General features: G+C 43.7%; 1 protein-coding gene across 1 annotated transcript in view; it reads right to left on the reverse strand.

Moving 5' to 3' along the window:
• Positions 1–13766, reverse strand: part of DEPDC7 (DEP domain containing 7) — a 272921-nt gene that overhangs the window by 212282 nt on the left and 46873 nt on the right. Inside the window, exon 2 of the mRNA XM_085648246.1 lies at positions 13041–13446. Coding sequence (XP_085504372.1) covers positions 13041–13446 — 406 coding nt within the window. The remainder of the gene's footprint in view (positions 1–13040; positions 13447–13766) is intronic.

Below are 13766 nucleotides of genomic sequence, written 5' to 3' on the forward strand. Positions count from 1 at the left end.
TCAACATAGGTTTCTGGATTTGAAGCAGGGGTATACACAGGTTCGTGTGGACCCCCGTTTTGAATCCTCTCACACTAACTACCTACGCGGTAGGGAAGTTATGCCAGTCTTGGCTGCAACATTCCACGTTGGCGTCTGTTAAACTCCATTTAGCGCGATTAAATGACAAAATAGATTTGAATGATTTTGTTAAGGGTCCTGCAGTTGGCAGACCCAAGCGATGGGTGTATGCTGTTTATAACGAAGTTTGGAAGTTGTCACAAATTGAGGCTGCTTCCAGATTACGTGCTATTGATCAAGCCAATATGGAAAAAGTATTGGCGGTTATAGAAAATAGCATTAACACCCTGTCTTCCAGAATCTATACTTTAGATAATATTGTTTCATCTGTGGTAGACATTGTGCAGGATGATTTATCTGTATTGTATCATGGTCAAAACCAATTGCGATCTATTATGCAGTTTGCATGGACATTGCAGACATTGAAGGCAGGGAAAGTCCCTTGGGATTACATGAATACTTAGTCTTTATTCCTTCCCTTTAATTTAACTGCGAAACAGCAATTCATGTCCATGAAAGATGCTACATATTCATTGCTGCACATTGAAAAGTTAGAACCTTTGCCTTTCTCTGTTGCCGAACTGAATTCGGCCGTGTGGCTTGTACATGGGTTGATCACTTTACCGTTTCCCTTGTTTAAGTTTAGTTCGTGCATGATGCATTATGCTTTAGGCAGGTACGAACGGTTGGGTACTGCCTTCTTACATGAAGTCTGGTCGCTCCCTTTCACATACAGATGTGTGAGGGACGGCAAGGAGGTTTACTTGAAAGGGGAAGAGTGCACTTCCGCACTGGATCACTCTGTTGTGTGTAGGCACATTCAATTGCATGGTGCATGTAATGTCCATGCCCCTAATTTAGCTTGCGTCCTAAAAGGGATTCCAGTGCCAGTTATTACTCCATCTTTTACGCTGCTTGCTAACGGTAGTTATTTGCTGTTGAATAATGAAGCTTGCTGTGGGATGCTAGTGGGAATTCCCTACATCGTGACTGTTTCACAGAGGGTAGTTTGCTGTAGTAATGTCCTTTTCCCACCCCCGCATGGCCGGCTGGATGTCTCCATTTGGCCTTAGATTCCAACCTTGAAAGCAGAGTTCAATAAGATGAGCAGAATAAGGGCTCTTGTCTCAAAAAGAAGTCACTCTCACTTCATCTTGTGAAACATTTGTCCTTCACGTAGCAAACACCCGCACTGAGGTGCAAGCGCTTTTGAATACTGATCTCCCACTTCATTTTGGGACCTTGATACAGACTATCTTTAATGCCTCTTCTACAAGTGGCATAGCTCATTTTTTTTAAAATCGTGGGCTCCGGCCTCGTGACCTCTTTTCAAACTATTTTTGGAGTGATCCCGGCCTTTTTTCATTCTATTTTTTCCAGTGTCTTCGGAGGTCTGCCTTTACTTCTTGCCCTCGTTGCTGGAATAAGATTGTGGATTTGTGCCTTGCGCTATGGATGCACAACTTGCGTGGCACAACAACATGTCCCGGCTGCACCATCTTCATAACCAGATGATTGAATTCTATGGCGCCTTGCCACTGGCGACTGAGCGTAGCCTATGGATTGTCCTTCCGGTTTGCCTACTTTACTTGTGTGCAGCCTGTCTTTCATTGCCTAGATTGTCCGTTCCAATGGGCTCTGGATTTGTGTCTGTCAAACCCGGTGTCTCCTGATCCGGATTATGATCGACTTATGAGCCCCTTAGTGGCCCACGAGTCGGACTGTTCTGGTGTCGGGATTATGGCCTGTGCTGCAGCGCATGGAGTTCTTGGTAATTGGGACATCGGAGCTGCAGCGATTGACTTCTTAACGAACAGTTATCTTGAGGTGCACCCCGGTTGTCCTCGCCAGGTGCTGGAGGCACCGGTGATTGAAGAACATGTCTGTTCTTTCCCCGTCCTGAACTGGATGGCAGATACTTTTGCGGAACGTTCCAATGATTACCTCTTGGAAGCAGTAGCAACGTATTGTGCATACACTTTGATGGATTGACTTTTGAACTTCCTTTCGGTCCTCAGTCCTTCATCGATTTTTAGTCGACGAATTTTTTTCCTATTTCGAACTATTTCCCTTACCTTATGTGGACTTCTAGTTCATGCCCTTGGTTCTGTTCTATCGAACTTGAACTCTGCATTCTTGCCAGTGCGCCCTTAGTGGTCCGATCATGGGGGGGTGTAGTGATGATCGTTATCTACCTATGAACAACGCTAAGTTAGCATAACCGCGTTAAATGTTAGAAAGCCATTTTGCCGCTTTTGCTGCTTTTGCACACGACACTGTAGTCACATGTTATTAGAAGTGAGGGGTGCTTGCTCGACTTTGCTTCACATGAGAACTGTCTCTTGTTAACATCTTGAACAGTGAATAGCGACCTTGGTCTGTACACAGTGTAACAGAAACAGTCTGGATCGCTAGACGGTGCATGTTGTTGAGTTCAGGTTGATCGGCCCACTAGTTTAGCCATAACACGCACGCAGCTGCAAATACCTGAAAGTCGAATGATTTTAATATTGCAGTATTACATGTTTTCAACACATTCTGAAGAGCGTTCCTAGGAGCGGAGCATAGCTGATCCTGTGATGTGAACTCTGAGCTGATCTATACGGTATGGGGTTCCCCATTCAAGCCTAGAGACCTTTTATTAGTCTAATAATACTATTAGTGTGTTAGAGAAAGGAAGGTGGCCTAGAGCCACTGTCATTTTAGTATGATTGCTCCTTTCATTTTCTATGGTATTGTAACTATGCTGATGATTTTGATTTTAATCGTTTGTCTGCTAATGTTAGCCAAACTGCTGCATATTAGGACACGAGGTTTATAAAATAAACTCTTTAAACTTCACATGTCTGTTTATTCTGTTGTGGACTGGTACGAGAATAATTACGAAAAGGTGTTTGATTCCCACCATTCCTGAGAAATATACTAAGTCGCTTGTTCTGGGTTGTCTATACATTGGGACCGCCGAGCTAAATCTCGGATAACGAATGGGACACTGATGCTGGCCGGATAGGGGTTCTGGGTTCTGAGGTGAGTTTTTGGTACACCGCAATTCACTGAGGGCCTGGGTTCACGCGCATAGTTCTGCGCATAAGCAGAATCCCTGCAACACTAGAACGAGTGCTCATCATAAAATAGTCAGTTCCCTTCATGGTTTAGGAAAACTCAGGACTATGAAAGTACAATTACACATTTAGAGGACGTTCGTCCTATTGCTAAAAGACACAGAAGAACGGTATTTCATTTACAGAGAGCTGTTGAAAAAGTACTTGAATCAGGCGGCAGTATAGGAAGCTGTGCGTCTGTAAGCTGTGCGTTCTATTGTGTTAACTTGCTATTTTAAAAAACATCGTTTTAACTTTGTTTTTAAACATCGACTTTTAAAAACACTTGAATTGTTTTTAACTTGCTATTTGCACTCCTCACCTTCATTGAATTGTTGGACAGTTGGGGCATCTAGCGTGGGGACAGAAACGGAGTTGTGTGTTATACTCCGGGGGCGACTGGGCGGCTGACATCTTGGGAGGAGGGGGTTAGCGGTGCAGTTGGCGCTGACAGCTTGCACGTCCTCGGTCAAAAGGGGCGGATGTGGCGAGCGCGCACTTGAACCAGGCGGCAGTATAGGAAGCTGTGCGTCTGTAAGCTGTGCGTTCTATTGTGTTAACTTGCTATTTTAAAAAAACATCGTTTTAACTTTGTTTTTAAACATCGACTTTTAAAAACACTTGAATTGTTTTTAACTTGCTATTTGCACTCCTCACCTTCATTGAATTGTTGGACAGTTGGGGCATCTAGCGTGGGGACAGAAACGGAGTTGTGTGTTATACTCCGGGGGCGACTGGGCGGCTGACATCTTGGGAGGAGGGGGTTAGCGGTGCAGTTGGCGCTGACAGCTTGCACGTCCTCGGTCAAAAGGGGCGGATGTGGCGAGCGCGCAGCGGACGCGCGCACCGCTGGAGCGCCGAAGGCGCGCCTAAGGCAAGCCCGTCTGCGCCCGTCCGCGCCCGACCGAGACCAGAGGCCATTTCCCCTGCCCCTGCAACCATAAGTCTGCACCCATATTCAGCTGACCAACTGAAGAAACTCCGGGGCATGGACAAGTGTCATCACTGCTTGGGCCCCCCCTTTGGACAGAGTAACTGTACAAATTGTAAGTTTGCCCTGAAATTTGAAGATCAGACAGATAAGACCTGCCCCCTAAAAACCAATTTCAAAATGAAGTTGGTAAACTGTCGTTCTCTACCTAAGCATTCGCTAGAAATTAGACTACTTCTAGAGGAGACCAGACCAGACGTAATATTTCTTACCGAGACCTGGCTTACGGATTGGTCTAATCCTTCGGTTGTCCAGACGCTCCCCCAAGGTTATTCCATCCAGAGGCAAGATCGATGCAGGGGCCGAGGAGGTGGGCTGGCCATTATTTACAAGGAGTTCTTAGGCTGCCGAATCTCGGATGGACTTATCCGGGATTGCGAAAGCTGCTCCTTTTCTATCAAGTTATCTCCCACATGTACTTTTTCAGGCATGCTAATATACCGACCCCCAGGAGCTATAGGATCCTTTATTGGGGACTTGGTGGAGAATATTGCCACATCGGTCAGTTCCTTGCCTAATTACACTGTGTTGGGAGACCTTAACCTACATCTCGAAACCCGCTCGGCCACCTATGTGGAGGAAGTGACTGACGCATTAGAGGTCTTACTGCTGTCCCAGAAAGTGATGGGCCCTACCCATGTCAAGGGACACCTGTTGGATCCAATCTTTTCCAATATCCACCTTCAAATGGAGGATCCCCTGCCGCTCCCTTGGACGGACCACCATTTAATTTCGTTCTCTTGGCTGACCTCCGTGAGCAGGAAGGTCGAAAGCCACACCAAAATCCCGAACCGGAGATGGTCAAATATCTCCAGAGAGGAATGGGTTGCCATTCTTAAAGAAACACGCCCCAGTCTTAAATCTGACCCCGAAATTGCTAACCTACAATTTAATCAATGGATTAAAAATTCATTGGATGTACTTGCCCCGATAAAATTTAAAGACATCAAAAAAGGCACAAAAAAAGTGGCATGGTATACCATGGAGCTAAGAGACCTAAAACGGAACTGCAAGGTGCTCGAGAGGCACTGGAGGAAAGATTTTTCACCTCAGAAAAAGAAAATTTATCGTGATGCATTAAAACTGTATAAAACAAAGATCTCCAAAGCCCAATCTACGTTTTATGAGGCAAAAATTCTATCTGCGCCCAATGCACCCAGAGAAATCTTTAAAATATTTAAAGCCCTGACCTCCCCTCCCGTAATATCAATGACACCGACTGATTTACAAGGGCGATGTAACAATCTAGCAGAATTCTTTCACGATAAGGTTCAGGCGATCTACTCAGCCTTCTCGACCGTCGATAACTTTAATCGTGACCTCTCAACGGTGGAAAATAGAGGCCGTCGAGATCAAAGTCTGGAATTCTTCCAGCCCTTAAACGCAGACATAGTGGTGTCTATACTCAATAAACTAAAATCAGGTTCCCCAAATGACCAGGCGCCTCCCACTGTGCTACAGAAGGTTGCCCTAGAAATAGCTCCTGTCATCGCTACACTGATCAACTCCTCTTTGGCAGCAGGCACAGTCCCCGCACTATGGAAGGAAGCCATGGTGAAAGCCCTGTTAAAAAAACCAGGATCGGATCCGGAATTAATGGCTAACTATCGCCCTATTTCTCTGCTCCCGGGAATAGCTAAAATTGCAGAGAAGCATGTTAACACTACCCTCTCCTCCTATCTGGAGGAATATAACTGCCTGCACCGTACTCAGACCGGCTTTAGAGCTCACCAAGGTACGGAAACTGCCCTGGTCGCAGTACTGGAGGCGACAAGGAAAATTATGGACTCAGGAGGATCAGCTGCACTGATCCTCCTTGACCTCAGTGCAGCATTCGATACCGTCAACCATCAAACCTTGATTTCAAGGTGTTTCGAGATGGGGGTGACTGGTTTAGCACTGAGTTGGCTAGCCTCCTTTCTAGAAGGTCGCACTTTCCAGGTGTTCGAGGAGAACGTGTCCTCTGGGAAGATACCCCTGAAGAGTGGAGTGCCCCAGGGCTCCTCTCTCAGCCCTACTCTTTTTAATATTTATATGAGTCCTCTAGCCAAAATTGTGGAGGCATTCGGCATACAAATAGTGATGTATGCCGATGACACCCAGCTGATTGTCTCTCTCAAAAATCTTGGACAGCCACAATGCAATCTCTCGAGATGCCTTGAGGAAATATCAGCCTGGATGAAACAGTCCTGCCTCCAACTGAATGGAGCAAAAACAGAACTTATGCTGCTGGGAAAGCCCTTGCCCCCAGAACTGCTCCTGGCCTGGCCCAGCTGCATGGGATCCCCACCCACTCCTAAAAACCACATTAAGAGTCTAGGAGTGTGGTTGGACGAAAAATTGGATATGAAGACACAGGCCAACAAGGTTGCTGGGTGCTGTTTCGGGATCATGAAAACAGCTAGAAAGATCCTACCTCTTCTCCCATTCCACGCAAAAAAATTGCTCCTTCAAGCATTGGTTCTGTCACGCCTGGACTACGCTAATGCCTTATATCTAGGAGCTCCCCTATCTACAATAAGCATTTTGCAGAAGGTCCAGAACAGTGCAGCAAGAATCCTCCTACAAATCCCAAGGAGAGAATCAGCTAAAGGAGCAATCAGACAATTGCACTGGCTTCCGATCTCTGAAAGAATCAAATTCAAGGCCCTATGTATTACGCATAAGGTCCTGACCAAGAATGGCCCTCCAATCCTTCAAAAGATAGTTTCCCCATACCATCCCAATAGACACCTTCGCTCTGGTAGTAAACACCTGGCTATGATCCCGAGAGTCCTTAGATCCAGATGCGGTGGTCGCTCTTTTTCCTACGTCGCATCAAAGACTTGGAATATCCTCCCACACTCCATTCGTATGGAGGAAGAATACCTTCCCTTCCGGAGATTACTGAAGACGCATCTTTTCCCCATCGCATAAGCAGTCAGTGTTCTGTTCACCTGGTTCTCAGCGCTGGGAGGCCCTAGGGTAGCCATGCGCTTTACAAATGCCTCTTTCATTTCATTTCATTGCTCAAACATGACATCACTGAACGTTCCACCGGTCCATTGCCCTGGGTTTCTCCCATAGTGGTAGTGCCCAAAAAAGGACAGTGAAGGAGCTGTACGTATCTGTGTTGAGCTGCATTAAGCAAACAGAGCAAATGAACAAGAATATCCAGGTCCACACATCGCTGACATAACCCATTTGAATGGGGCAAAAGTCTTCTCTCGCCTTGATTTGAATAAAGGATATCATCAGTTGCAACCCAAGGAGAGCTGCAGGTACATTACAACCTTTTCTACACAAATTGGTCTGTTCTGATACAAAAGACTAAGTTTTGGTGTGTCAGATGCAGAGCGGTTTAAGAGGTCATACAACGCACCATACAGCCAGTCATGAATGTGTTTGACATATTGCAGTGTTGACATATTGGTTTTCGGAGCTACACAAAAGGAGCAGGATACAAAGCTTAAATTCTTTGGCCATATCTTTTCTGATGAGGGTCATGACACCCGATCCAGCTAAAGTGCAAGCGCTGTCAACTGCCTGTCCCACACAAGATGTTTCTATGTAAAGTTTATTCCTTGGCATGACCAGCTACAGTTCTAAATATATGAGACTTTGCCACCGCAAGTTCTCCATTGAGAGACTTGACGAAAAACAATGTGTCATTGGTCACATGGATGTGTGAAAAACTTCAAGAAGATCAAACAAGCTACCGAGAATGCTACTGAAATGGCATACTTTAATCCAAAGCTTCATCCAGAGATTGTTGCCGATACTAGCTCGGTCGGGTTAGACACAATCTTTGCACTGCACAGCAGTCATCCAAATGCTCAAAGCCATATTGTGGTATATGCAAGCAGAGGTTTGTCCCAAACTGAGCATGCTTATTCACAACCTGAAAAAGAACGTTTTGCAGTGGTGTGTGTTTGTGAACATTTACACGTATTCTTATATCAAAAGCCTTTCATGCCTGCGATGGATCATCATCAAGCAGTGTTGACCATCTTTGGCAATCCAAAGGCCAAGATGCCTCCTCACATTGAAAGTTGGGGTCTACGATTACAAGAATACAACTACACAATCGTGCGCTGTCCAGGGAAAGATCAAAACCCTGCCAACTACTTCTCATGAGTGCCTTTAGAGTGCCACGGTACCCCTTCCAATATGGTTGAATCCTATGTAAATTTCATTGTGAAATCAAATCACACCAGCTGCCACTTCGTTGGAACAAATTGGCACTACCGCGAGTCAAGATAGTGACGTGTTAAAACTGAAAGACTATTATACATCAGTTTTGGAACCAGCACGCTCTTCCTCTTACCAGTGACAAATACCAGAAGTTTAAAAATGTCAAAAACTGTTATTTCAGTGAGTGTCTGACAAAAGATAATTTAAGTGGCTCATAAGGGACATCGTGGAATCACTGCCACAAAGCAAGCTCTCTGAGACAAAGTCTTTTTCCCCATCTCGATGAGAGCTGAAAAACAATTAAAGGCCTGTCATTTATACAGATGCCTTTCATCGAAAACCACTGAACACATTAACCATGGCAGAGTTTCCAAGGCATGCATGGGAAAGAATTTCAGTGGACTTCTTCGGTCCTCTTGACAATGGACCTCACCTGAAGGGGATTGTTGATGAATCCTGTTTCCCATTTATAGAAGATCTCTCATCTATCACTCAAGCAAGAGGCAGAGAGGTTAGACAGCATCTTCGCGACATGGGGTTTTACTCCTGTCCTAAAATCTGACAACGGCCCACCTTTCAACAGTTGAGAATTCAGAGACTTTCTCAGTCATCTTAATGTGAAGCATCAGAGTACACCTCTTTGACCACAAGCCAATCGTCTCGTCGTATATTTCACGAGTACTCTCGATAAAGACGTTCAGCGTGCTGCATTGGAAAAGCTGGACCTTAAAACTGTATTGAACTCTACTCTTCGAGCTTACCACTCGACCTCTCACTCACAGGTGAAAACCCTGATGTTCAGGAGAGCCATGATGGCTAAGTTACCTCAATGGACTAACAGAATATAAAGTACTGAGGAAGAAACTTGTATAAGAGACTGGGATTGTAAAACAAAAATGAAGACTTATACAGACAAGCGTCGACATGCAAGACGTTAACTTTACTTTAGGAGATTGAGTGCTTGTTAGTCAGTCTAGAAAACGAAAATCTGATGCTCCCTTGGATGCTGAGCCATTTTATGTAGTGACCAGCAAAGGACCCATGGTGACTGCCAGACATCCTGGAAGTCCATTACTCAAGATTCCTTGTATTTCTTCCATGTGGCTCATTGCTAGGCAGGTGCTGATGTCCATGTAGAAAATGGGTCTGAGAGGACAATTGAAGACCCTCTGACTGCAACTGTTACTACATCGCAAACGCAGATCATGGACACTTCGACTGACTGTCCCAGTTTCCAAATACACTGTCGAGATGTGTGATCAGAGCACAAAGAGCTAGGATTGCATATATTTGTAAAAATGTTTGATTTTTTAATCAACAGAGTTGGAGAAGTATTATTGTGCAAGTTAGCAATGACGGAACCTTTTTGGCATCTGATTAACTCTGTAGAACTGTGACGTAAGTATTAGTGCGGAGTGAAGTGAATGAAGGTTTAGACTGTTGGGTTTGCAGTTACAAATAGATGAATAAAGAAGTGTTAAACTAAGCTCCATGTGGGGCTTAGTCATTAGGAAAGTACCCAGGCTGGGGAGGAAGCTACAAATACCATCAGGTTTTTCATTAGGTAGGGAGTGGATTGAGAATTATAGTATCACTCAAACCCTTCGTAGTGCCAAAATAACGTGGGGGAGGGGGTAACTTTTAACATTTTGTTGCAATTTCCAAAGTGGTCCCAGCTGCGATTTATTGGTTTTCAATTTACAGAAGGATTTGGGAGGCTGAAGACCTACGTGGGGGATAGTTTCTAACCACCCTACAGAGTTTTAGGTCTGCGGTCAACACAGAGGAACAGGTCTCCCAGTGCTGGAAGCGGTTTGGATTATCTTGTGAGATGCGACAAATACATGCCTTTTCACTTTGCCTTCAATTTTAATTCTGATGTAGGCCCTCCTCACAACCACTTCACATTTAATAGGATATACTGTATTGAGACGTCAGGGATGACAGCTTTGAACGCGCCGGACAAAAGCTTAGAGATAGGTTTATGCAAAATTAAATGAGAAGCTAAAAAGCTAGCATGATATGGTCGCTTCAGTTTCCACCACTTTCAAGCCAAGGATGGGTAGACAGATGTGAAATGAGACTAAATGGTAAGACAACAGCTTAAAGAAAATTAGCTTTATGCTACAGTATAATGTAGACAATTAACACAAAGTGTTCCAGTGCAAGATCTCCAAGTAAACCAATTAAACTATGACAAAGTAAAAGCTGGACTGGAGAAACAATGTATTAAAACACTTGTATTTAGTAGTTTGTGGTTATGACAATTAAAAACAAAAATTAAACTTGCTAAGAAAAATAGACCGTGTCACTCTTCATGGGCCTGATTAACAAAGGTTAACTTATGTGTAGGTTTATAATTCATTGGTATTCACAAAGGGTTTTAAGAGTAGTATCTTTAGAAGTGCTTCATCTCCGCACATAAAAAGATGGTGCTTTTTATTGTGCGGATATTTCGCACTTGTAAAGATACTACTTGTAAATCCCTTTGTGAATAGTATGCAATGGTAAACTTGCATGCAAGTGTAAGTTTACCATTGTGAATCAGGCCTTGTATGCAAGAAAATAAAAGATTTGCATGGTGCATAGGAGTGTAAAAACTACTGTTTAGTAAATTACTGTATCAAATTGCTGACAACTGCTCATATAACAATCACTTTTATCGTCCTTTAGAGGACATTCTATATTTGTTGAACGTATGGGTGACGATTAACTGGTGTGGACTTTAATTAAGATCTGGGTAAACCATCATTGCAGAGTACCTCCAACATTGTGGACAAACATTGGGTGTGCCAGGTTTGCTTCAAATTCCTAAAATAGGGATAAACAGAACAGTGATAGAATGGGTTCACACACAGCCTTCCAGAAAGTAAAAAAAACGTCAGGGCACAGCAGTAACAAGAACGGGAAAAACCAAAACAAATTCTAGTTTAAAATTTGTCCCACAAGTCCAAGCACAACCACCCTTCAGTACGCAGGTAGTGGGGCGATAGTGGCCCCCACATTTTCAGGAATAGAGGTGTGGATGCAGAGAGTTAACATTGGGGTTAGGATCTGGATCCCATATGTGATGCCAGAGGAGAGTGGGATGAAATGGGAGCAATCAGAGGGCCTTCATCTATTACATGGCAGGGGTTTCAGTAAGAGTGCAACACCACCAGGGTTACCCCTCTCGATATAGAGCAGCAGGGGAGGGATTTTGGCATCAAGGTTGTGATCCTCTATTTCCTCTTGAAAAAGTTGGCTGCTTCAGTCTGAAAGTAGAATCTAGGCATAGTAATTTAGGCAAGGCATCAAGTTCTAAGATGCTATCCTACACATATAACACTATGCCAATATTGTTTCATGTGTGAATTAACAAAACATGAAACTATGTAGTGGTGGTGTGTATTCTTTTGCCTTTTAAATTAATCGGTTTCTGCATTTCTCTAAGACACTGGAAGCAATACCTAATTTCTTTGGCAAAAATTCAAATCATGGAATCATGTAAAGACTATTGCCTTCATTTGTGGGGTCCTACTTTTAATTAAATAGATTTTTGTTGCAGAGGCTGTGGTTTAGAGAGAAAAAGTGAACATGAGGTAAGGTGTATTAATCCCATTTCAGCCAGATTAGGCAATTCTGCTTCAAGTCAGTGGAAACCGAACACCTGGTTGCTAAACCAGGGTAATGAGCACAATCATAAACCAACCTTCAGAAATAAGGACAGATAGGGCAGAGTGGTAGCCAATACTGCCTCCTACTCCCTTTATCACAGAACGCTACAGTGAACTACATGTACTGAAAAAAAGCAGCAGTAATCTTGTTGTGCTCGAGTACCATAGGAATCTTCTCCCACAGCCCAATGTCTCCTTGAAGAGCAATATTTGATATGGCACCAGACCTTGGTGGACAGCTATGTGAAAATGGGTTCTCTGGCACATTTTTGGGGGAAGAGGAAAACATGAGAAATATAAGTGAGGTCACAAGAAAAGGTGCAGTCTGCTGGGAATGGCATGTACCAATCAAACTACATTAGAACAAAGAGTTAGAGGAAACTACAAGTTTAAGAAAAAAAGTTATGCAGATGTCCTAGTTGTGCTCACACAAATGCCCATTTACTCTTGTATGAATGTGTGAAATTGAATCTCTTCCAGTACCCTGAGGTTGCTTATACATAAAGATATGGACTTGGGCCAGCAAATCCCGAACAGTATGGTCCCTAAAGGACTGTTAAGGCCTCAACATATTACGGGATTAAATTGAGGCTTTCACCAGTTATTACTTTAAAATCAAATCAAATATTAGTAGGAGTCGACATGCATGCTTACATGTCAGGAGTAATGCAATGTCCCTTTTTCTACTGAAACCCCAGTATTTGGAGTACTCCTCCAAAAGGAGAAAAGATGATAATGTTCATACTTTGCATTTGTCGGAAGACAAAGTTGCTTCATTAAGGATGGTACAGCAGGTTATGAGTTATGCACCAATGTTGCTCCATAATTCATTGTAGTTTACACCTTTGAACTATAGGCAGTCTGATTCACTAACTAAATATGCCGCATAACCTGAAAGTCTGTTTTCAACCTATTTAACAAATATAAGCGGTGGACAGCGCTTGTGTCAGATGAGCACCTAACAGTTAAGGTTGAAAGTAATATCCAACATTTGGACTAGTTATCCAATCACGAAGGAGAACTATAAAAATTATATGAGATTTGAGAAACTCAACTTACCTCCTGTACCTCTGAGGTGTGCAACGCCCATTTCCTTTGCCCCTCTGGTTGCCGACATTTGTGGTCACATTGGTGAATCTATAGAGACTGCAACTACTGTCTTCAAAAGAAGTCCGTTTCTTGTCTTTACCAAAAACATTTGTCGCCACAGATTCAAACACTTTATAATCCATCAGGGCCTGACATACCCGCACCACTTTACCACGGGGGATTTCTGTGTCACCAAAATATTTATTTTGGACAAGGTGAGCAAAAATTACATCCACTGCTTCAGAGCCAATAAAACAGTCATTGTGATACTTGAGATTGTGCCTTCTATTTTTCACCTCCACTTGCGTCTCAAGAGTTTGTATTATGCTGCTCCAGATATACGTTGCTCTAAATGGCTTCTGTGGTAAACCGGGACCTGCCAGAAAACAAAGCCAAGTAAATTAAAAAAGCCAGTGCAATGCTAATTACAAAAAATAGCAGAACTACAAACTTTCCATCAAAGGACGCCCTCACTTTAAAGGCTGGGGGTAAGCGAGAACTCACCCACCGTCAGGGGTGGCGTAGTTTTTCCATGCACGTGTCTTCACAACAGTAAGTTGGAGTGTGAAAATTGGCGTTTCCGAGCGCGATTTGCAGGCGTTAGGACTGCACCCAGCGAGATTTTCTCAACACGGACAGCCACTACCATTCACGGTGAGAAAGCGGTCGCTAGAGTAGAAAATCTATTTGAGCTGC

Source organism: Triturus cristatus, chromosome 3_2, assembly GCF_964204655.1.
Source record: "Triturus cristatus chromosome 3_2, aTriCri1.1, whole genome shotgun sequence".
Taxonomy (NCBI): Eukaryota; Metazoa; Chordata; class Amphibia; order Caudata; family Salamandridae; genus Triturus; species Triturus cristatus.